The sequence below is a fragment of the Lampetra planeri genome, chromosome 15 (genome assembly GCF_965212315.1).
Source record: "Lampetra planeri chromosome 15, kcLamPlan1.2.h2, whole genome shotgun sequence".
Classification (NCBI taxonomy): Eukaryota; Metazoa; Chordata; class Hyperoartia; order Petromyzontiformes; family Petromyzontidae; genus Lampetra; species Lampetra planeri.
Window position 1 is genome coordinate 10,023,271 of NC_136121.1, and position 24,575 is coordinate 10,047,845.

General features: G+C 48.3%; 2 protein-coding genes across 6 annotated transcripts; one reads left to right on the forward strand and one right to left on the reverse strand.

Annotated features, from left to right (window-relative positions):
- Window positions 1-385: 385 nt before the first annotated feature.
- EXOSC9 (exosome component 9) lies at window positions 386-11,686 on the forward strand. The gene is made up of 12 exons (XM_078601037.1): window positions 386-695; window positions 3,733-3,827; window positions 4,541-4,660; window positions 5,337-5,439; window positions 6,490-6,627; window positions 7,116-7,198; window positions 7,823-7,955; window positions 8,304-8,392; window positions 8,598-8,753; window positions 9,039-9,217; window positions 10,131-10,212; window positions 11,372-11,686. Exons 1-12 carry the CDS (start codon window positions 630-632, stop codon window positions 11,469-11,471), a joined length of 1,344 nt encoding a protein of 447 aa, XP_078457163.1. The 5' UTR covers window positions 386-629; the 3' UTR covers window positions 11,472-11,686.
- OMA1 (OMA1 zinc metallopeptidase) lies at window positions 9,687-24,309 on the reverse strand. 5 transcript variants are annotated; one of them, XM_078601034.1, is made up of 9 exons: window positions 24,239-24,309; window positions 20,910-21,278; window positions 19,931-20,159; window positions 19,175-19,348; window positions 17,430-17,537; window positions 16,969-17,097; window positions 16,133-16,207; window positions 14,448-14,591; window positions 9,687-12,297 (listed from the first exon to the last, which is right to left on the reverse strand). In XM_078601034.1, exons 2-9 carry the CDS (start codon window positions 21,215-21,217, stop codon window positions 12,064-12,066), a joined length of 1,401 nt encoding a protein of 466 aa, XP_078457160.1. In that variant the 5' UTR covers window positions 21,218-21,278; window positions 24,239-24,309; the 3' UTR covers window positions 9,687-12,063. The 5 variants fall into 5 exon arrangements, with proteins under 5 accessions (XP_078457160.1, XP_078457161.1, XP_078457159.1 ...); XM_078601035.1 differs by having other exon boundaries at window positions 20,910-21,250; window positions 24,239-24,283; XM_078601033.1 differs by having other exon boundaries at window positions 21,818-24,274.
- Window positions 24,310-24,575: the final 266 nt, after the last annotated feature.

Sequence of the window (24,575 nt, forward strand, 5' to 3'; positions counted from 1 at the left end):
CCAAATGAGACCTAAGGAACCCATAGAAGCCTAAGAACCCCGATGAAACCTAAGGAATTCAATGAAACCTAAGGAACCAATGAAACCTAAGGAACCCAATGAAACCTAAGGAACCCAAATGAAACCTAAGGAACCCAAATTAAACCTAAGGAACCCAATGAAACTTAAGGAACCCAATGAAACCTAAGGAACCCAATGAAACCTAAGGAACCAATGAAACCTAAGGAACTCAAATGAAACCTAAGGAACCCAATGAAACCTAAGGAACCTAATGAAACCTTCGCGACGACGACGTCACCCTCCGGTCACGCGGCACACGCCCTGACGTCTGACGTCATCGCCCCGAAGGCGCTCCTTCACGCGAGGCGGCGCGGTGACGTCATGTCTCCTCGCGAGTTTAACAACCGCGCGTGACGTCACCGCGGTTCGCACGTGGGGGCAGCCGGCGAGGAGCGACAGAGTTTGGAGTCGCGAGTCGAGCTGAGGAGCCGAGCCGGAACCGAGCCAGATCCGAGCCAGAACCGAGCCAGATCCGAGCCAGAACCTAGCCAGAACCGAGCCAGATCCGAGCCAGATCCGAGCCGAGCCGGAGCCGACCAGCTGAGGCGAGCGACTGAGGAGAAGGCGCCATGAAGGAGGTCCCCCTCTCCAACTGCGAGCGCGCCTTCATCCTGCAGGCCATCAAGGAGAGGAAGGTGTGAGCGCTCATACTCCTCATCATACTCATCATCATACTCCTCATCATACTCTCATACTCATCATACTCATCATACTCATCATCATCCTCTCATACTCATCATACTCATCATCCTCATACTCCTACACATACTCATCATCATACTCATCATACTCTCATACTCATCATACTCATCATCCTCATACTCCTACACATACTCATCATACTCTCATACTCATCATACTCATCATACTCATCATCCTCATACTCCTACACATACTCATCATCATACTCTCATACTCATCATACTCATCATACTCATCATCCTCATACTCCTACACATACTCATCATACTCTCATACTCATCATACTCATCATACTCATCATCCTCATACTCCTACACATACTCATCATACTCATCATACTCTCATACTCATCATACTCATCATCCTCATACTCCTACACATACTCATCATCATACTCTCATACTCATCATCCTCATACTCCTACACATATTCATCATACTCTCATACTCATCATACTCATCATACTCATCATCCTCATACTCCTACACATACTCATCATACTCATCATACTCTCATACTCATCATACTCATCATCCTCATACTCCTACACATACTCATCATCATACTCTCATACTCATCATACTCATCATACTCATCATCCTCATACTCCTACACATACTCATCATCATACTCTCATACTCATCATACTCATCATACTCATCATCCTCATACTCCTACACATACTCATCATACTCTCATACTCATCATACTCATCATACTCATCATCCTCATACTCCTACACATACTCATCATCATACTCATCATTATTCTCCTCATACTCATCATCCGCCTCATCCTCACATGTTGCGGTATGCAACCATCGCCACTGGGGAGACAAAGGCGGCCGGGCGTGGTGCTGGCCACCCACCCCCTCGTGTGCCGTGCCGGCCTTCATAGGTGCTCGCTGACAGCACTTGCCCCACCAGTCTGTTGAAGGCTACACGGGGGACTTTTATCTTTGTCTAGAGCCGTCGTGGCAGTCAGTGATGAATATCTGGTGGTGTTGGTGTGTACACGTCGTCAGCATTTGGGGAGACAAAGACGGCCGGGCGTGGTGTTGCCCCCCCCCCCCTTCGTGTGCCGTGCTGGAAGCCTTCATAGCTATACGGGGTTTCTCTATTTCAATTTGCTCCTATGGGATTATAAGAGCGGTCCTATAACCCGCATTAGTTTAGCACGTAGTCGTAGGAGGCTTTCGCGACCAGTATCCATAATGAATGGGGGTTTATTTGGGGGGGGTTAGATCGCGTTAATATTAATGTGTCGTTAAACCCGACACCACCCGACACAGCCTATTAGCACACACGTCAACCCCTTATCAGTACCTACTTTATTACAGACCAAATCTCAACGTTCATCCCACAAAGTCCCATCACTAGCAGGGCCGGATTAAACTTGTGTAAGCCTCCTGGGCTCCAGGTACTGTCAGCCCCCCCAGGAATATTTTCAAAAGGAAAACAAAGTTAAAGAGAAAATACAATTTTTTTGGCAAGGCTAACAGCAAATAAAATTCAGTCTCCACAAATTAAAATAACTTTTCGCTTCATCTCAGGAGGCACTCCAGCTGGTGAAGGCCCCTAAAGCCCCCACGCCTTAATCCGGCCCTGATCACAAGGGAGAAACACAAACTAATAGATACAACATGTGCCCGTATTGAAACGGCTGTACGCCGTATGGATCTGTAAAACTAAATTTCCCTGTACAAGAATACAGAGTAAACCGTATGAGTTGACAGGAAGGGTTGTCACCTAAACAAAACATGCCAATGTTATATGGGTTTACCCAGAGGTGTGGACTCGAGTCATGTGACTTGGACTCGAGTCAGACTCGAGTCATGAATTTGATGACTTGCGACTCGACTTGGACTTGCATAACAATGACTTTGTCCCACCTCTGGGTTTACCCTCCAACACCACCGGGGTGCTAAACTAGTAACTAATTGGAACGTTTTGATCACGTGACAAGCCTTACTAATGAGCTGTGTCGGGTGGTGGCGGGTTTGACGACACATTAATATTTCGATTTAAAGCTTTCGTGACTGCAGGGATTCATCTTCTTGGTTCTTTCGGTAAAGTCACGTAGAAGGGAAATAAGCAGCCGTCCTCAGGTGAAGGAAAGACAGCCCTGTTCTTCACCTGAGGACGGCTGCTTGCGTTGTGGCCGAAACGTCGTGAGAATTATTTTATTATGTTTTGTTTTTATTATTTTATTACTTCCCTTCTACGTGACTTTACCGAAAGAACCAAAAAAATAGACACCTGTTACAGAGGTATTTGGTGGTTGAACATCTTAAGGCCTGTATCTTTGCCAGAAAGGGTAAAGCCTTTTATTACTTTATCATCTGTATTGTGGCAAAAAGGGTCCCATTTGCCATGAGCAGCGTGAGTTTGGTAAAATATGATCCTCATAACCTGCACGGTTTGGCAAGTCAACCCCTCCAGCAATGAAAAATGATAGAGGAGTTGTTAGTAAGTAAGGACTTGTCCCTTGATGGCACAGCTATCGATCGAGGGTCTAATTCGAACCGCGTTGTGTGATCGGCATCGCGCTCGCTGAAGGTGTTGATGCCTTCAGGGAAGTCGTGGACTGTTTACGCAACTGCGCACAATTCTGTGAGTCACTTATAACCGCTTTGCCGTTACTTATTGCCAATTATGGACTCAGACTATTGTCCTATCATTTCATAGAGTCCCTGGCACATGATAATATGCTACTCAGTAGCAGTGGGGGTCGCAAAATGCCGATTTATTACTAATAAACCCCAATTATCCGATCGAAATTAGGGATTTCGATCTGATCATTGGGGGGACACGTGCCAACCCCCCCCCCCACTGGCTTCGCCAGTGCCCATGCTCAGCAGTGCGGTTGACAAAGGGGCTGTACGTGTTAACAGCACACTGGTCACAGACATGGCCACTCGCTCGGCAAAGTTCTCACCTCTCGTCTCCGCGACCCGTGGCCGTGCGGCAGCGCCTCGATGGCCGGGAGACGTACGACTACCGCCGCATGAAGCTCGTGTTCGGCGTCGACTCCGGCTGCTGCATGGTGGAGCTGGGCAAGACAAGGTGAGTGGCGCGCCGTGTGAGCGGTGGGTGAACGAGTGGTGAGGCTCGGAGACAATCGGGGCTTTGTTTCAGCCGGGTAAGGCCCACAGAGCTGAGCAGCTCTCCTACAAGTGTAACAGAAAGTTTCAAAATAAAGAGTGAACACAAACACACTAAATAGAGAGCGACTCGGCATCCTTTATTCCAAGGCTTGTCGGCAGTTACAAGACATTGCAGTTGCATAGAGACAGAGGGAGCAGTGAGTGGCTGGCAACCCACTTAGCACCTGCACACGAATTAATCTCATCGCTCCATCACCCCATGCAAAGCAGGCTTCGCTCATACGGTAAGCCCACGCTTACCGCGTGTTCACGCAACGCGTTTTCGCTATAACGCAGTTCTTTCACGAGGGAACACTTTTCGCCAATCACGGAACGCGCACTGTTGAAACGCGGTTATGAGTGGTCCACGACAAACTACTTTCTTGAGCTGCGCAGCTGAGCAGTACGATACAGTACGCAGAATGATACAGCAAACACAGCAGCGTACCTTCAGTTATTTTCCCGCCTTCTCGCCGTGCGTATCGTATCTCGCCAAACTTTATCGTTTTTCGCTCGACGCGTTTCTTTCGCTCAACGCTGCGCTTTCCACGAGCGCGTCTCAGCGCCGCGTTAAACAACGAGGACCCGCTCTCCTTTTGCCCTCCGCGCCGAGCTGTCTCCTCCTGCCCGCAGGGTGCTGGCGCAGGTCTCCTGCGAGCTGGTGGCGCCGAAGCAGAACCGGCCGACGGACGGCATCCTCTTTGTCAACCTGGAGCTTTCGCCCATGGCGTCGCCGGCGTTCGAGGCGGGCAGGTGCGCTCTCGTGAAAAGCTGCCGCTGCCACCGCCGCCGTCTCTCGCCTTCGCACGAGTCTCTGTCGCGTGCGCGCACACACGTGTGCAGGCGGTCTCCGGTTTTACGACGGTCCGATTTTACGGACGATCCACGTTTTTATGAAGTTTACGTAACGGTCGCCGTGGATCGATTTACGAGGCAGAAACTTGTTTTATGGCGCTTCTTCCTCCAGCATAAATACATATTCTGATTCTGCAATTGAACAGAGTTGGTCTGGTTTCTGACTTGGCGTGGAGCTTTTGTTATTCTGTAGTGTTTTTGTGTATTTTTACCTGTTAAACCGTGGTAAATACGGGTGATAAAAGGAAAAACACAAGGGATGTTTTTACCGTTACAGAAAAATAGAGTCCAGTTTACAGCGACGGGGTTTCCAGTAACAACGCATTGTGTCGTAAAAGCGGGGACCGCCTGTACATGTGAGCGTGTGGCTGTACATGCGTGTCTATTTGTGTGTGTGTGTGTGTCTGTCTGCATGTGTGTAAGTTACTTGATTCGGTTTATACGTAACAATCATCGCCCCACCTCCCCCGTACTGCATTAGTCTGCCAGTAAGGGGCGAAGTCATGCTTATATGTCGAACTTTTTTTGCACCGTACATAGCCAACCGTGCGTGCGGTGTGTGCACACACCACAGGCAGTCTGAGATGGGCGTGGAGCTGAACCGCCTGTTGGAGCGCTGCTTGAGGACGTCGCGCTGCGTGGACACCGAGTCTCTGTGCGTGATCGCCGGGGAGAAGGTGAGTCAGCACTGCCGCTGAATGTGACGCGTGCACGTACAGCCCCTTCGTCTATTGAACTGGTCAACAAAAAAAAAATTCTGGCCTGGACTTTTGCAGCTGTTTTAGACTAATTTCAGGGTGCTGATTCCAAATCTGATCTCAGATTTGCTCTATCACATCTAATTTTCATGCTATCGGCATACCCCATTTTCATTGATTTTACCCGAAGTTAACTCTGTCACTTATGATTGCAAGTTGTTGCGAGTCAGTGACTGCTTTAGTGTTAAAATATGGTGCTGTATTTTTAGGATAGTGTGTTTATAATATCATTTTATGTAGATATCCACATTTATTTAATATTTTTCTTCTGCAGTTTTTATTGAAAATGCAATATTTGATATCTCAAAGACCTGATGTGATAGACAACTGATACCAGATTTGGAATCAGCACCCAAAAATTACCTTAAAACCGTTGGAATACCTTATGCCAGAAAAAGTGTGTTGGCCAGTGTTGTCTAACCACCTCTGGGTGAAGAAAGCCTCCCGAACCGTCACCGTCTCTCGCGGACTTGCGATGAAACGATCCGCCGAGCTCCTGCACACGAGCCGATCTCAACCGCTCCATCTCAGCAGTCGATGTCTTCTCGGGCGTCTTACCGCCCTGTGGCCGGCGCTCCATCATTAGTCTCGACCACCGGCTGTCACCCCTTCTAGCGGCAAAGCAAAATAAAACATTTTGTTTACACATTCGATATGATGTACGTTCTCTGATGCCATGTGTTCCTCTTGCGTTCTGTCTCTCTTTCTGTCTCGGTGTAATTCCAAGCATACACATCTCCCAGCTAATTAATGAGTGTTGATGCACATGGGATAAAAACGGAGCACCTAGCACCTGGAGAACACCCACGGGTGCGAGGGGGCAACACTCTATCCCATACAGAAGGCGAAAATGACATTGTTGCATAGTTTTCTGTCCTGTCTTCTCCTGGCAAGCCCAGACTATGGCACCTTTATCCCCACCGCAACACATGCGCATGGAGTCACGCGTTGTTTTCGGTGCCCGTACAGGTGTGGCAGGTCCGCGCCGACGTGCACCTGCTGAACCACGACGGAAACGTTCTGGACGCGGCCACGGTGGCGGCCGTCACGGCGCTCGCCCACTTCCGCCGGCCCGAAGTGTCGGTGCAGGGCAGCGAGGTCACCGTGGTGAGTGCCGCCCCCACCGCCCCCCTTCCCCCCCCCACCTCGTCCACCCGCTCGCCAACGAGAAGCGCTTCTCAATTTTTCCTCGGCCATGGTCAATCCACTGCTGGACAAAGTCCCTCCCCAAGTCGTTGCCCATCCCTCGCGGATCTGCTCTGCAGAAATCCACCTAGTGCCTGCACATTGAACAGATTCCTCATGAATATAAAACAAATAGAAGATTCCTCATGAATTTAGAACAAACAGAGCGTCACGGATACCTACCAGCACGGTTAGTTGCACGCACGTTGGGATGTGAACGCATCGGTGATGGAACACAAGGCCCTCCGTTTCTGTCCTTTTCCGCGCCGACTTTTTTTTGCGCAGCCTCATTTCCCCAGCAAAAAAATTGTAATTGATGTTCCCTTAACAAATTGGCATTCCAGCTGTTTTTTTTTTCCTTCTTCAATGAGTGAAGCGACGCGATTTTTCTCTCCACCCCATCTCCCAAGTACCCGCCAGAGGAGAGGGACCCCGTTCCGCTGAGCATCCATCACATGCCTCTGCCGGTGAGCTTCGCGTTTTTCGAGCAAGGGTGAGTTCCACACGAGGGCGCTGTTTGCTAGGCATGCGACTACTCCCCAACTGCACCTCCGCCACTGACAGACTGTGATCGTCCTTGTAAAATAATTGTTTAGCTCAGTGGGGCTTTGAAAGTTTACGTGACTTTTCGAAATTCAGTGTAGTGATGTGATTTTAAAGATTTTGTGCATTTTTTTTTGCTACCTGTTAATGCAGTGTAAATAATCACGTGTGATGTGTGTGGTTTGTACGTATGTATGTTGAACTTCTTTCGCACCATGCTAATCTGAGGTGCGATTGTTTATATTTATGTTTAGATTTACTTGCGTATGTGTCCCTAGTGTGCCACAAGCATCGTGGTGATGCCCACGGTCACTTACTGGCGAATGGCGGTTATTTTAGTTGTGTATGTGAGAGCGGTGGTGCAGTGGTGTGTGCGGTGGTTATTGCGCTGCATTACAAACCCGGAGACCTGAGTTCAATTCCCCCATCACGGTTAACATCGATGGAGAGCGGGTCTCCCCTAGGTCAACTCATCCATAACCAGTACCCGGTGCGGTGTTTAAACATCGGCTTTGGGTAAACGAGCTTAATAATAATAATAATGTCTTAAACGTGTCGGTGGCTTTCGGTGCAGCACGTATCTGCTGGTGGACGCCACGGAACTGGAGGAGCGGGTGATGGACGGACGACTCGTGATCGCAATGAACAAGCACGGAGAGCTGTGCGCCGTGCAATCGAGCGGTGGCATCATGCTCACACAGGACCAGGTGGGACAACCAGACAGACACACGGTGACGTCACCACGGCACCTGTGCCAGGGCAGGTGCACTTTGAGGCCACGTGCACCTAACACACACGCGCACACACACACGCGGACAAGCCGTCAAACATGGGCAACTGTGGCGAGATCACAACACGCATACAAAACTATAATAATCGTGGCGCTGTCCCTAACCCACGTACCCTGGTTTGCTCTCTCCATCACACGTAGTCGATCTGGAACCCCGTGCTGCCCCACCACCACCACCACGGCTCCCTTCCCCGTTACGCTGACTCTGCATTTGCTTGATCGCCGCTGCCCCCCCCCCCACTTCCTTCCCCACCCCCCCCACCAGATGCTGCGCTGCACGAAGATCGCGAACGTGAAGGTGGGCGAGATCACGGAGCTCATCCAGCGGGCGCTCAAAAACGACGCGCAGGCCCGGTGCGTCACGGAGGCACTGTTTTTAAGAACACACGGTCGCGTGTGTGGAAAGGGTCGTACTCATGAACATCTATCGAACTTAACGATTCCACCTTGCGCAAATACTGAGCTATGCTCGCGGGCTGTTAAATCGGTTCGGGGCGGACGTTTTGACAGCTCGGATGCACGACCCTGTACCGTGTGGCTGGTTTGCTGTCCGGAGCAGGAAGGAGGGGCGCAAGTGCGGCATGGCCGAGTCGCTGCCAACCCAGCGCATCACGGCATTGCGCGCCGAGGAGGCGGTGGTGTCGGCGGAGGAGGCGGAGGAGGCGGAGGACCGTGCTCGCGAGGTCGTTGCCCAAGCGGAGCCCGCGGCCAGCGTGTGCGTAACCGCGCCGTCGCCACGCACCCACCACCACGGCACCGCCAGCGTACGCGGCGACCACGATGGCTTTACTTCGCATCGTTACGCACCTCGGGGTCCAGGTCAACCGCTCGCCAGATGCTCGCCAGATACTCGCCTTAACACCACTTGGGGGTGCCGTGATTGGTGAAATGTTAACCACCTCGCCTGGTATACAGTTGGCTGTGGGTTCGATCCTGACTCTGACGCCTGTATATTAGGAGTTTGCATGTTCTCTCTCTCCCTGTGGTGGTGTGCGTGCAGCGTATCGGAGCTGAAGGTGTGGGGTCGCGGCACGGCGCAGATCGGCGAGGGCCTGCACAACGCATGGGCCGACGACGAGGAGTTGGAAGGCGAAGTTGACACGGTGGACGAAGAGATGCCGGGAGAGGAGGGTTTGGCCGATACCGGCACGGAGGTTCGCGATCCAACACCGGTGCAAGGTGAGTGACGGAGCAACTCGTAAACTGGGCACTTGAACTTTCACCCCTCCTTCAGCAGCTCGCTGAACTGCCACAATTCGACTGTGGGATTTTTAACCCTCCTGCATGAATTATGACATGAAATCCAAGGATGTTTTGCGTTAGGAGTCTTAAGTCACTCCCCAGATGTGTCGAAGACCTCTTGCGTAATTCCACCGCAGCAAACTTGATGCTTGAGGGTTAAGAATCCATGTTTTTGTTTTGATTTTACCCTTTCGTTTGTGTTCTCATTTGTTCAGTTGGGTTTGTTTTGTTAATTGCATTGGCCGATATATAATATCAGCATATAATTTGCGTATTTCGATAGTCAATTATAATAAATTGTTGCACAATCTATTACCTGCACATTTTACAAGCGTGAGAATCGATTTGAATAACTGAATCGATGCATCAGTACGGGCCTAACTGAAAAAATACAAAGAGCAGTGCGCACTTTAGGCAATATTTATTCAACAGTATAAACCTCTTTGCTCACAAGTCACATTTATTTAACCACGTGTGTGATTCCATTGAGAAACGATATGTAGTTTACACCTCCTGCAGAGTCTTTCATCTGTACGGGTTTAAATAATGTGCAAATTGGCAAAGTCATTTTCACTTTGAGTAGTATTTCCAGTAACATTTGAGAAAATATAACTTTTTACATTTTTTTCGGGACGCTTTACAACCAAGGTTGAAAGCGTTTATTCATCAGCTCCCTCCCTTAATCCACAAAGGGCCGGAGGGGGAGGGGGGGCACGGTAACACTCATACAATCCAATAATCAAACACGGGCAAGAATGACCATTTGCAAGAACGCATGTTGGATAGCGTTACGGAATCCACGCGTACGCACGATTTTTTTCTCTCTCAAATCGATTAATATTTTTTTCAGCGGACAAGAGTCTGGGCTCGGATGACAGCGAGGAGGACGAGGTGGTCATCCTGAACCCAGCAACGACGAAAACGCAGGGCAGGTAACGTGGGAGTTCACTCGTCCGCCACGGCTGCTCCAACCACCCACCCCGATAGTCTAGAAAGCACCTTCCCTCCCTCCGTGCTGACTACAACACCCTCCCCCACTGCCCCGTTCAAGTCCAGACTCCAAGACCCTCCTCTGGAATCCCGAGTGCCTCTTCCTGTAAAATACATATGCATACTGTTCCTGTAGAGCATTCTGAGATGTAGTCTCATTTAGATGCAATAAAAATCCATAATTCTGTTCAGGTTGTGTGTAGTGTTATCATTGCTTACTTTAATTTACAAATAATAATCAATTCCCAATTGTGCTGCTATTGAACAAAGCACGGTATCCATTCTTGAACCTAGCGGCAGCAGAGCCACGTCACTGTGTGTAATGAGCTGTTTGCTAGATAATCTTAAATGTTCCATCTTTGTGCCCGCTAAACTAGACCCTCAGCTGCCAAATAAGCACTGGAGAGTTAAACTTTATCACAATTGTTTACTTTGTTTTGATGCAAGACTACTAAGAGCACTACCCAAGACGATGGGTTTATTTTTGTGGAAATCATCATCAGCCAAGATCAATCCAGTGCCGGATGAAGGCCTCCCCCAGGCCGCCGTCACATCTCATGATCCTGCACACATGCCGATTCCACAGCTCCGTCTCCATGTTGGTTGTCCACTGGGGCACAACGCCTCCTTCGGCTGCCACTCCGTTGTTAGTCCCGACCACCGGCCATCCCATCTAGCGACGTATCCTACCCAAGCCAACTTATTTTCGTTAAGTCACTGATGCGTCTGACGTGCATATTTTGGAGTACTGGATTTAAAACTAGGACGTCAGTGGTGCCAGCTTCTGACAGGGGCACACCAATTATTTTCCTGAACCACTTGGCCACCTCCTCGCATTTCAAACTACGCAGCTTTCTATTGCAGACACCTTGTGGCCGTGACCACGTTCAATACCTAATGGCATCGAGTTCACAATGGCACACCTTGCACACGTATGTAGGTTACGTGTGAAGCGTTACACGCATGTAGACATCGTACAAACCTTTTGACACGTGCACAGCCTTATTCGCGATGCACCCCCAGCCACCTCTCAAGTGTTGCATTGTATATTTGTCTTTGAGTCAAAGAAGGCACTCATGGCGGGGTTGTTTGTGCGTGCAGGGCTGCACAGAATGCTGGTGCAAGGCCCAAGACGGGGACAGCCAAGACGCCAGCAGCGGACAAGAAGAAAACAAAGAACAAGAGGAAAAAAAACAAATAAATCCTGGAACCTTAGCCAACATTTGTAAAAAAAAAAAAAAATCTGGGCTTTTTTTATTAACGTCAAAAAATTGTGGCTAAAAACCCACACCACAACAAACCTTCATTTCCCATTTTTGACCGCACGCTCAAGACGTTGAGAAAAAAATCCTATTTTTCCGTGACATCTACGAGACATTTATGAAAATAGTTCAAATAAATATTGCTTAACCAGCATCGCGATTTTCCCGGTTATCTGATTTTCTGTTTTTGGTTTTCAAGAAATACCGACACAGGAGTGCATGTGACTGCGCACCATTGAAACATCTTCACGTTCCTTAAAATTGTCTCTGGGGCAAAGCACCGACACACGGCAGAGGAGAAGAGGGAGCCGTGTTGGAGTGGATTGCACACTACGCCACCGACCCAGCGAGCCCAGTTCAATCCCGGCCACGGCTGACATCAGTGGCAGGGGGTGATATGTAAAACCAGCCCTCCGAGCACTGCAACCGCTTCGCTTGCCAGCACTGAACCCACGAGCATGGTGAAGTATTGGTCCTCAACCGTACAGGAGGTGGGTGGGTTGTGCGGTCCGCTTGTCCGTACGGCGCGCATCACTGTCCTTCCGGGCCGGTTCCACGGCGCGACGTTACGCGATCTCCGCCCGGCGATGGTTTCTCCGCGATGGTTGCCACGCCGACCGGGAGGATGGGCACGGCGGCCAGGGCGGGCGCCACCACTTGGCGGCCACCCGGGCCTGAGATGGCCGCCTTGAGGATCCGGAGCATGAGACGCGGATCGAGGCTGGCGAGTGCCGGGCAATTGCACGCCTCGCGCAGCTTGATCGCCTGCGGCATGGGGGAACGCGGGCAAACACACCAACAGCATGAAACTACTGTCCAGGTGGTGTTTCAAGATGCATCGATTCGTTGGTACGAATTGATTCTGAGGTTCGTGATATACGTACACTGAATTGTGAGCAAACCAATTGCTGGTTTTTGATTCGTATATATATTGCCCGCTATGACACGGATCATAAATGGAACCATAGTTGTAGAGTGCGCAAAGCCTGCAGAGGTGCATGCTTGGAATTACACCAAACAGGAAAGAAGCGTGCATATTCATGAAGATCATGTATAAGTTAGAGGCATCAATGATTATCAAGACCAGTAAGTTGGATTGGGCACGAGACATCCATGGAAGGGATAGCCGTTGGTTGACGTCGCGACAGCCACAGGAGAAAACACACCCAAGAGGACATCGCCAGCAGAGATTGAATAATGAAATAATCTCGTGTTGTGCAGATGCGAGATGGAATATTACATTGTAAGTAAGAACATTTGTTATTGCGCACTCTTATGAGTCCAGTCCATCACAAATGCGCATTGCAGGACTGAGAGATGGTGATTTGCTTGGAGAGGCCATCATCCAGCAGTGAATTGATGATGGATGTTGACAATGATGCACTGAGCCTTGACGCTCTAGGGTGAGGCTGGTTTATCATCCGCTGGGACTACGAGGGTGCAGTGTGATGCCAATGCCTTTTCCACTGCCGACCAAACCTGGATATTTCTCAGCACTAAGCCTATCATAACTGCAGTAAAAACTATAATACTTCAATTTCATATAGCATCATTCATGCCAACAGCATCCCACAACGCTGTACATTAATTACGTATAAGGACCATATATACGGTTGACTACGCATGGCGTGAAAGAAGCCCAATAAACACACCTACACACCAAGCAAATGAAATCCCTACTACCAAGTACAATGATAAATGAATAAAGAAATTAATAAATGGAACCAAAACAAAAAGCACAACTAAAAAAGTTATCACAAACAAATTAGTCCATTTGGTCACATCCCAGACCACAATCCCAACTTCTCAACCAAGCCAGGATAACTTCACAATACCGGTACCAGGTCTCGGTACGAATCAATTTCTGCCACCCGAACACGGATGTCAATTCCCAGGTGGCAACCCTAGTGTAATGTGAGGATATATCCGGCTCACTGACATATCACAACTCGTCATGATGATTGGCTCTGCTGGTCCTGGTCCATAGCCAATGGGGGAAAGCCTAGGGGCGTGGCCCTGACGTAATGGAAAGGTGACAGCTGTAAGTAGAAGATTGGTTCTGCTGGCTTTGGCCACAGCCAATGGGGAGATGAGTCAGGGGCGTGATCCCGGGAGCCTAGAGGGAGTCTGGAATATTCCATGGAGGCTAACCAGGATTGGTGGAAACGTACCACGTGACCCGAGTATTAAATAGGGGTGGAGACGAACGACACGTGGTCAGAACGGGAACGAACGGAGGAGGGGGCCACGCGTGAGCAGGGCTCCGGGTTGCCACGTGGCGGCGCGTCTCTCTCTCTCTATCCCTCTCATGCTGCCTGTCAGCAGCGTGAAGGAAAGCTGTAATGAAAAGTGAAAAAAGGACCGGATTCCAGAAGTCGCCTCAATGACCTTTATTACACTAGTGTAATAATTCTCCGGAGACGGATTCGGAATCAGTCCTCTTTATTTTCACTTGACGGTACACTTGCTCCCACACGCTCCGTTGCTGGCAGACAACGTAGCGTCAGCGGACTCCCACCAGCTCCCACCGCGCACGTGGCACCCGGAGCCCCGTACGCGCGTGGCTCTCGCCCCCGTTCAGTTCCCAGACCCCCCCTCGATCCTTCCTCTCTCTCCCTCTTAATCCCTTCGTCACGTGGTCCTCCCAGCCAATCCTCCATGGATAATCTCGACCGTTCTCGATGGTTCCCTGTCAATCCCGGGACCACGCCTCTTACCCGGATCCCCATTGGCTGGGGTCCCAATTGGCTGGGCCAATCACTCCTGCTGACATGCCGTGATCACGCCGGCCCCACACTCCCTATCTCAACCCTTATTGGCTACAAGCAGGACCGGCAAGCCAATCCCCCACGTGAACCCACGATAGCTGTTATTCCACTAGTATGGTGGTGGTGGTGGTGGAATGGGAAACATACTTCAGGCAGCAGGCGCTGGAGGTGAGCCGCCCGCTGCTCGTGCGAGGGGTGCGTCGACAGCCACTCGGGCAGCATGACACCCTCCTCCTCCGACGTGTGCATCTGTTCCCAGAATGCAACACTGGCCCGGACGTCAAAGCAGGCCTGAATTGGCACATGCACGCAACGCAGCGATAGAAATATATATATATGTACGTTCTAAACTTTCGTCTCTATTGTGGTATCCGCGTCATGCCATGTAAAGCTCTCGCAGAGCAGTGCGACTCCGCTCGAGAACATGTTGGAGAACATCCACGGAAGCAGATGTCGCAGAGTTACCTCCGGGGTTGCTCCCAAGTGACCTCTGCTCCACGCATTTAGGCGGTGGCACTTTCTCACATCGTTCTGCCACCGAGAGTCATGTTACGATATTTTTCAAGATCGGAGCTAGATTTTACCCATATTAAGTGCAGAATCGTGGACTAATGTTGGTGACCAAGCTGATACTTTCAACTCATCAACTCTCTACCACTTGAGAATCCGGTTTAATCACAAGGATTCGAACCCAGAATCTCGGCAGTACCAGTTCAGTCCTCTCATCCCCGAGCCACCTGGTCACTTATGGAATTTATTTTATGTTGTCATCAAGACTTGAACGAGGTTTGGCTGTCTTAGTAAGTGGCTGAGTGACTGGGGTCTCAAAATGTTAATGTTGGCTGTAGCCACCCGTGATTAATCCGCGTTGTCAAGTATAAAAAAAATGCGATAGATTTAAGTCACCGATGACTGCACACGTAACCCATTATATTGTTCTTTTCACTTAATGGTTTGCCAGTCCTTGGCTAATTCAGCACGCAGGCATGAACCACATCGCTAAGGAGCACACTCCAGCAGTTGTAAGATAAATCTTCAAGGGATGTCGTGTGAAGACCTGTAAAGCCACTGTCAGATTTTTTTCCACAATATGATATGCCTCTGGTATGGATTATTTCACCTTCAAGTGCTACACATGGGCAAGAGGTGAATCCTTGGTGCCGCATAAAGATTAAGACAAAACAGTGTTTCTAAACCTTTTTTTTTTGGGCACAAATGTTGCAGCTGCCACATTTGAAAATCGAACAATGCTGTAACCGTTAAAAACTGTCGTAACTTTAGACTGGTGGAATTTTGTGACTTTGTTAAAATTGCACATCATGCCACACCATTTTGTTAAAAATGTTTTAGGGTGGCAGCATTATTTTTTGTTATGGAGGCATGCCACCCATGGCACTAATACTATCGGTTGAAACATTCCAGGATTAAAAAGCATTGCGCTTAATAGCGTGGCGCTGGTGTTTCGTCCCGAGTTTGGAGCGGCCTGCGATGACGGACAGCGGGAGCCGTGTGGGTGGCGATGATGAGTAGAAAGAGGGCACCAAGCAGGGGCCTACATTTTGGCCGGGTCTGACCAGATCGGCAATCTGGAGAAAATGTTTCTGCTCCCAGTACACCTTGCGCTATGGCTGTGGGCAAGAGTCACGTGCCACCTGCTGTAAAATTGCATGTTGAACTTCTTTCGCACCGTACGTGGCCAACCGTGCTAATCGAAGGTGCCGGGGGAAGGACAACGAACTGCCGCTCCAGTCTGCACACCAGCGGCACGGAAATTATTTGCGCGAGATATTAAGCAGCGGTGCCGAGGGGCCCCCCCCCTCGTTGTCTCTGACCTTGGCGGCGAGCTTGAGCCCCACCTCATCGGCCTCCCTCTCCAGCTGGCGGCTGTACGGCATGTCCAGCAGCAGCTGTGGGTGCCGTGGCGAAACGGACGACGGTCATTGGACGGAATTTAAATCACGTGATTGTGCAATGAGTTTTGATTTAAAGCTTTCGTGACTGCAGGGATTCATCTTCTTGGTTCTTTCGGTAAAGTCACGTAGAAGGGAAATAATAAAATAATAAAACATAATATTTTGCTTTTTAATGTTTTATTTTGATAATTATCTTATTATTTCCCTTCTACGTGACTTTACCGAAAGAACCAAGAAGATGTGCAATGAGTGTTACTGGGTGGATGTGAAGCTTGGGGATGGAATTGGAAACGTCAGTTTTTGCATGAAAAACTACGTACGTTATTGTTTTTTTAACTATAAAATATATATGTATAAATGTTTTTTAACTGTACATGCTCAAAGCAATACATATTCATAACATCCCTTTGTTAATCCGCTGCTGAAGGCAGTGGATCAACTTATTTAAATTTTGTACGTGTTTTTGATTATTTTCTCATTTCAAAATCAACTATTTTCTGTAAATAAATGCATCTTAAATTGTATTTTTTTTCAATAGTTGTTGCTTTCAGTAAGCAATTTATCAACATTTGGACGTAAAAAATCGTAAACTTTTTTAGTTTCTAGTAAAAAAAAAATCCGAGTCACGACGTGAAAACAAAATCACAAGCCATTTGTGTTTAATTATGTTTACAGTATAAACATTAATACCTTTTAAGATGTACGTTGCCGCATTTGGCGTGACTGAAAATGCAAGGGTCAATGGGAAGCATTACCTGCATTGCCTGGCTGTGAGCCCAATGCCCCAGCGCTGACAGCCAGTCTCTAGGCAGCACGGCCCAAATTATCGTGATAAAAACCAGGGAGAAAAAGTCTATGAAGTGTAGGAAGCTCGCTTTCTCCGCCTGCAAGGGCACACAACACGTTTACGACAATTACGACACACAAACCTTTGATGCACTTTTAATGAATCCATCGCCGCCAGCTGCGACTGGATGGATTGCTACGATTTAAAGTTAGAATCACGCATCATTATTCTGCGTCTTGGTTGTATTGTCACGTCTCTCTGTACCTTCTGGCAGAGACTGCAAGATGAGAGAAATAGCTTTGATCTAAACAGAGGCCACGTGCCCCAAAATATGTAAACCCGGATAAACCTATGACTGGGGCGAGTTCCGTGTTGGTAGCAACACGAAGTGAGCGAGCGACACTGGGTGAGCAAGTGGGCTGCCATTACCGCGTGTCCCAGAACGGCGTGGGCCATCTCGTGGCCCAGCACGATGCCCAGCTGGTCGGCGTTGGCCACTTTCTCCAGCATGCCCGTGAACACAAAGATCTGGCCATTCTGCCTCGTCGCACATCAACAAGCACACAAACGAGAAAAAAAAACTGTTGCAATTTGGATGTATGGGGTCAGTGTTTAAAATGTGACTGCATCTCAAGATTTTGAACAATTGAGGTGGCTGGGTTGGCTCGGCGATCGGTGCAGTGAGCTGCCACCGCTGAGATTCTGAGCTTGAATCCAGGAAGCTGCCTGTGATTAAACCGAGTTCTCAAGTGTAGCGAGTTAATGATGTAGGTAAAACATTTTAATTAATAAAAGTTAAATGAAAATAAAATAAAAATCATGACGTTTCGGAGGCAACACAAGCTTCCGTCTTCAGGTGGAACCGTCACAGCACGATAGCTGTATCAAGTAAGAGAAATTCCAAGAAAACAGTCCTCTTACTTGATACAGCTATCGTGCTGTGACGGTTCCACCTGAAGACGGAAGCTTGTGTTGCCTCCGAAACGTCGTGATTTTTATTTATTTTTATTTTACTTTTATTAATTTTAATTTTTTACCTACGTGACTTTACCGAAAAAACCTTAGAATATGAATCCTTGCAGTCACGAAAGCTTCAAATCTAAAGTTAATGATGGTCTCAGCCCAGTCACCAATGACTCAGGATTTCAGCCCTCTCAGTGTTCTGATCTCTAAGCTACCTGGCCATTATAAGCAAGATACTTTTTTTATATACTCGTGGAGCAGCACCAAGTACCCAGAGATACATAATTAATATCCCCTTAGGGATGGCAGCAATGAACACCGCGCTGGTGCTGACGGCAGATAAGCGTAGGCGATGCTTGGCCCCAATGAAAGTGGATGTCTGTTGGCCAAGTCGCCATTGAAAAAACTGTAAAGCTCAATCGGCTTTACTCGGGAAATGGATTCTTATGAAAAGCAAGCCCACCTTTCTGAACAGTCGCTAAGACTGAACGCACGATACGGAACACACGGGACGCAACATACGAGACAGACATTACAAACGAGTCAAGCTTCCCGAATTAAAAAAATTATCGCTAAGATATCTGCAAGTCTTGTATTCCTCCTGTTTCTTCACCGTCGGTCTCTCGCCAAGGTAAGAACTTGTTACATACTCGTATCCTTTTAGCGCTGTTTGTCAGCGCCAATAAATATAAGTATATTTGTATGCTGAACATCTTTCGCACTGTACATAGCCAACCGTGTTCATCAGAGGTGCGGAAGGACAATACAGTAAAACCTTGGATTGCTGGCATAATTCGTTCCGGAAACGTGTTTGTAATCCAAAGCACTCGTATATCAGTTGTGATCACATGACGCTCGGCAGACAAAGCGTATATACGTACTACTCGTATTGCAAGACCTCGCTCGTTTATCAAATTAATATTTATTTTAAAAAATTGCTCGTCTTGCAAAACACTCGCAGACCAAGTTACTCGCCAATCCAACGTTTTACTGTACTTGGTATTCGTGCCATTCTTATAATACCAAGGCAATCATGAGTGCGCTATGTTTTATGTCTTGTAAGCTTTGCAGATTGCTTCCATTATTCCGAAAAACCACAGAGAGGGAGAACTATTCCCTTCGGGACGTCCCAAGTTTCCAATATTTTCTGAAGCCACAAGAGAGACCGAACTGTTCTCCGGTGACGGGTCACCACGGATGCTGGTGCTTACGGGGAGCACGTAGGCGTTGGCTTTGGGCAGGTCCACCACGCTGACCGTCCAGGGCGTGCTCGCCACCTGGGCCACGTCCTGGTTCCTCTCCACCAGCTGCTGCACGGCGAGAGCCACCGCCCTGTGAGCCGCGTGGCTCTCGGGCAGAATGTTGTCCTTGTACTCTTCCATTGTCTGTCGCGCGCACAGGCAAGAGATACATTTTTTCGTCGCAGTAAAAAAAGCCAATGAAATTGAAAAAAAAACGTGGCTTATTACGGCAATGATAAGTGTACATGTTGGTTCGAGTATACAAAAACCTGTAACCAAATCGCCCAGAAAGTGGCTCGTCTCAACAGATCTTGGAAAGGTTGTCATTTGTGAGTAGATTATAAAATTTAGTTCATGACGGTGGCACACATGGCCTGCTGTTTTTTTTTGTAAACATAACGGGATCCTTAACTTCCACTGTGAAGGGGACGGCACGGATTTATATTTTACAGTTAATACACCCACAGTATTAACCAGGGAGGCTGCTGGGCTCACAACCTCGAACTTCTGCAAAAAGCGGCAAACGCACTACCGCTCAGCCACGCCACCGCCCCCGCATGTCACTTAAATGAATTACATCGGACGCTTGTGTTGCGCCCGAAACGTCGTGATTTTATTTATTTGATTTTATACCTACGTGACTTTACCGAAAGAACCAAAGAGTATGAAGTACATCATTGCTGGTTGCCGCGGGCCAGCTTTTGAACAACAACAACAACAACAAACCTCGTTGTACTCCATCTCGGACAGCCAGGTCAACTGCTCGGAGCTGAAGATTAGCAGCCGCCGGCGCCCCGTCAGGGGTGTCTCGTCCAGGTGCGTCACGTAGAATGCCACCGAGAGGCCCCCAATGCCGAGCACCACCATCGCGATCCGCCCGCGGTTTCGCGACGCCCACTCCCGCAGCAGGGTGCGCTTGTCTTGCGGGAGGCCCTGCCACCACTTGCGGAGGCTCCTGCACGGGAGGATAGTCGTCGGTCGTAAATCGGCCCGCAACCAGACGATGGCCTACACACAATTGTGCGATGCTACAATTCTCGAGCCGATGTAATTGTTATATTTTTCTACGGCGGATGTTGTCTCAGGCACGCTCTCTCTTTTGGCTGCCACTTCGTCATTATGTTGAACTTCTTACGCAACACACGTAGCCAACCGTGCTAATCGGAGGTGCGATTAGCAAGTTGGTCACTGGTGTCAACCAAGGGCATCACCTCTGCGAGCAATGTGACCTGCCCAAGCCCAGTAGAGTTTCTGAATGGTCAGCATGATGCCTCTATCTGGTGTACATTCTATAATCAACGTGCTCCTCTTTTGTTCTGTGGTTACAATACTAAAAACGGATCTCGCCACGATTCTTTGCGTGCTTTTCATTGTTTGTTCCATTTCCTTAGTTAATGTCTACGCTTTTGATCGATGCATAGATAATATGCACCGATTAAAATACTTTCCCTCCGATGTGTTCTCGGGTGTCACCAGTTGTCGTTTAGCATGATGTGCGATGTTTCACTCCACGTGCTTTCAGCTTCTTCAGGAACTGAATCGGAGGGTCCATACATCACAACAGCAACAAACCTACGCTGTAGTAAAGATCTTTCTCATTTAGGCACGGTGATATGCTGCACAATTGGAATATGACTGTGGGAATTTTTTACTAAACAAAACGAACACTCTGCCCATTCCTGGATGTTCTCGGGATTCTCCGTACCTGCCCAGGATCATGGCCACCAGCTTCTGCAGGGGCTTGGTCAGGAGCCACAGGAGTGCCGGGGGCGCCGACCGCCGTGACGACACATGCAGGGTCCTGGTGGCCGTGGCGCACGGGGTCCCCCGTGGCTCCACGAAGCAGGAGACGCGGCCCAAACACATCGGCGCCCTCCTGTCGGCAGAGCCGTCGAAGCGTCCCAGCCGCTGCACCCGGCATACGGAGGAGCCTCCTGCCGCGGAGATGGAGCGGCTGTGGTGGGCGAGGTGGCCCGACACCGCGCGGAGACAGCGAGCGCTGGAGCGCAGCATCGCGAGCGTCGCCCTTGCCGAGACGGACTGACGCTGTGGTGCAGACAGATGCGATGCACACCTGCAGCAAGAGTGGTGCATGTCTGCTGAGACTTCTAATAAAGACTGGAAGCTTTGCAGTATATAATAATGCAGCACCGCAATGATGTAATGTAACTACACTAGTTTGTAGGAGAGCAATCGTTCACAAAATGCGTGATATTAATTGATGTATAAAAGACAAGTAAAATGACGCAGTATTTTGAGATGCTTTTGTATTTGGGTCTAGATGAATGAAATATTTATAACATCGTACAGATAAATTTTTTAACTATGCTGTACACCAAGTGTCCATGGCCAATCGCACATCACATTGTTCCATTACACTATTGCGCCTTAATTCTATATTTTATATGTAGTAGTCGGTATACAATAGATGGAACATGGGGGATTCATGCTATCCAGTAATTGAGCACTGGAGTAAATATCAGAGAGTACAGTTATAAGGGAGTCTGTATATCCCATTCATTCCTTTCGGCAACCTCCACTACGGTCTGTCACGAGAGTCCACTATAACCTGTCACAACGCTCATAACCACAAACATATAAAGGACAACTTACTGTTCAAACGAAGAGCTGCGCTATCAAATTAGAATACAGGGTTGACTCCCTGTTGCTGGGTCAACCTCAACGTGACTTGTGCGGGGAATTCTTAACCGTGAGATTTCAGCCAGCCTACTAACGCAGTTTACAATGTGATAGATCGATATCTGTCATCCACTGCTGCGGGTTGTTTGGCCAAACTTCACCACTCTGGTTAGTGCGCTGGTGGAGGGGCGGGTACCATAACCGGTTGAGTTTTAATCTTGATTTGAAGCTTTCGAGACTGCAGGAATCCATACTCTTTGGTTCTTTCGGTAAAGTCACGTAGGTATGAAATAAAATAGATCACGACGTTTCGGGTGCAACACAAGCGTCCGTCATCAGGAGGGAAAGCATGATCTGCTGCTGAGGCAGACTGCTTTAAAAGGTTTGAAATGGGTGTAGCTCAAGGGTTATAAAGAAGTGGCCGGGGCTAGTGATGTTAATGTGAGAAATTAGCATGTAACTGTAGAAAATAATTTCGATTTAAAGCTTTTGTGACTGCAAGGATTCATCTTCTTGGCTGTCGGAAAGACGGCGTCCGAATTCGGACGCCGTCTTTCCGACAGCCCTGTTCTTCACCTGAGGACGGCTGCTTGCGTTGTGGCCGAAACGTCGTGAGAATTGTATTTAATTATGTTTTATTTTTATTATTTTATTATTTCCCTTCTACGTCACTTTACCGAAAGAACAAAGAAGATGTATAAAATGAAAGCGGCCTCCTAGACGAGTGCACAGAAGTGCAAAGGGAAGAAAATAGGGGTCAATTAATTTGCTGTTATAAATGTCCACATGATAAGCCACTTCATTGAGCTATCACTTGTGGCCCGGTCGCGTCTGAAAAACAAGCGAATAACTCATTGGGCTTTACCTGATAAGATAAAAAATAAAAGTTTCGTTTTAATCGTATACTTTTAAGTGATTTGTTTACCTTTCCTACACTATACTTTGCACTCCTATTGTGTTTTGTATCGTTGGCTGTTGTAACGTTCTGACCCGCACCAACTGGACATCTGTAAAAAAAAAGAAAGAGCTTTCGAGCTCATCGACTTCCTCCAGTACCAATAAATATTCTGAATTGGGAGTAACAAGACATGTGGCCCGCCCTTGCAGACCGACCGATGTGAATGAAAAGTGACGTCCTTAAAAGGGTCACAATCTTAAAAACGAGAGATTAATGCGCACAAATATAAGACGAGATTTGACTCGTGCTGTCTCTCCCACAGATCGTCACCACTTTCACCGCAAATCATACATGTCAACACCTTATCAGTGCCCTATCTTATTACAGACCAATTCAGAACGTATTGGTCACCCCCGTGCCGCTTATAAAATCTAAACGTTCATCCTAAAAAGTCCCATCACAAAGGGGAAACACAAAGAGACAGACGTTGTATTGCCCGTATTGAAACGGCTGTACGCCGTATGGACCTGAAGACTTAATTTCGCTGGACAAGAATTCGGGTTTAAACCATATGGGTTGACAGGTATGCTACTATACACTACATTAGTACTCACCACTATACACTACACTACTATATACACTACGCTACTATACACACTACACTACTATACACTACACCACTATACACACTACAATACACTACACTACTATACACACTATACACTACACTACTATACACACTACATTACTATACTATACACTACACTACTATACACACTACTATACACTACACTACTATACACTACACTACTATACACTACACTACTATACATTACACTACTATACATTACACTACTATACATTACACTACTATACACTAGACTACTATACACTACTATACACTACACTTATACACGACTATACATTACACTACTATACACTACACTACTATACACACTACACTACTATACACTACTATACACACTACACTACACCGTACACTACACTGTACACTACTATACACACTACACTGTACACTACTATACACACTACACTACTATACACACTACACTGTACACTACTATACACACTACACTGTACACTGTAAAACACCCACGACTCGACCCGGACGTTCAGTTTAGACAGACTACAACAAAACGTCCTTCGTTGTCCGTTGACTTATTTCGATCGTAAAAAAACAAAACCTCCTTAATAATTCACGGAATTGCGGCGAAAGCTTTGACCTGCTGGTGTTTATTGGTTGACACCGGAGCAAAGTTAAACTTTGTTGTTTGTTAAAGGGTCAACATCTAACATTGACCACCCCGTGCATCGCGAACCGCCTCAAATTAAACCTTTACAAATCATCGGGCTCATATTGTTTTGTCGCACCCCCCCACACACCGACAAACGACCACGATATAAATAAAACTAACTCGAGCCGGGGGGTGTTAAACTTTAAAACACAACACAAATGTCAATTGAACGTCACGTACCGGACACACTCGCAATGACCCCTAACCCGCCATCTAGAATTCGTAGTCCGCTCGCGCCAGCCGCGCGCTACTGATTGGTTAACGGCACCCCACCTCCTCCCCCCCACACATTGGCTGGCTGGTCACCTCCGACCCCCCCCCCTAAACTCGCGCTCCCATTGGCTGGTCAGTCACCCGCCACCCCCCCCACACTCAAATTCGCGCTCCCATTGGCTGGTTGGTCACCCGCCACCCCCCCCCATACAACCCCCCCACACCAAAACTCGCGCTCCCATTGGCTGGTTCGTCACCTGCCACCGCCACCCCCCAGCACTCCTCCACCACCCAAACTCGCGCG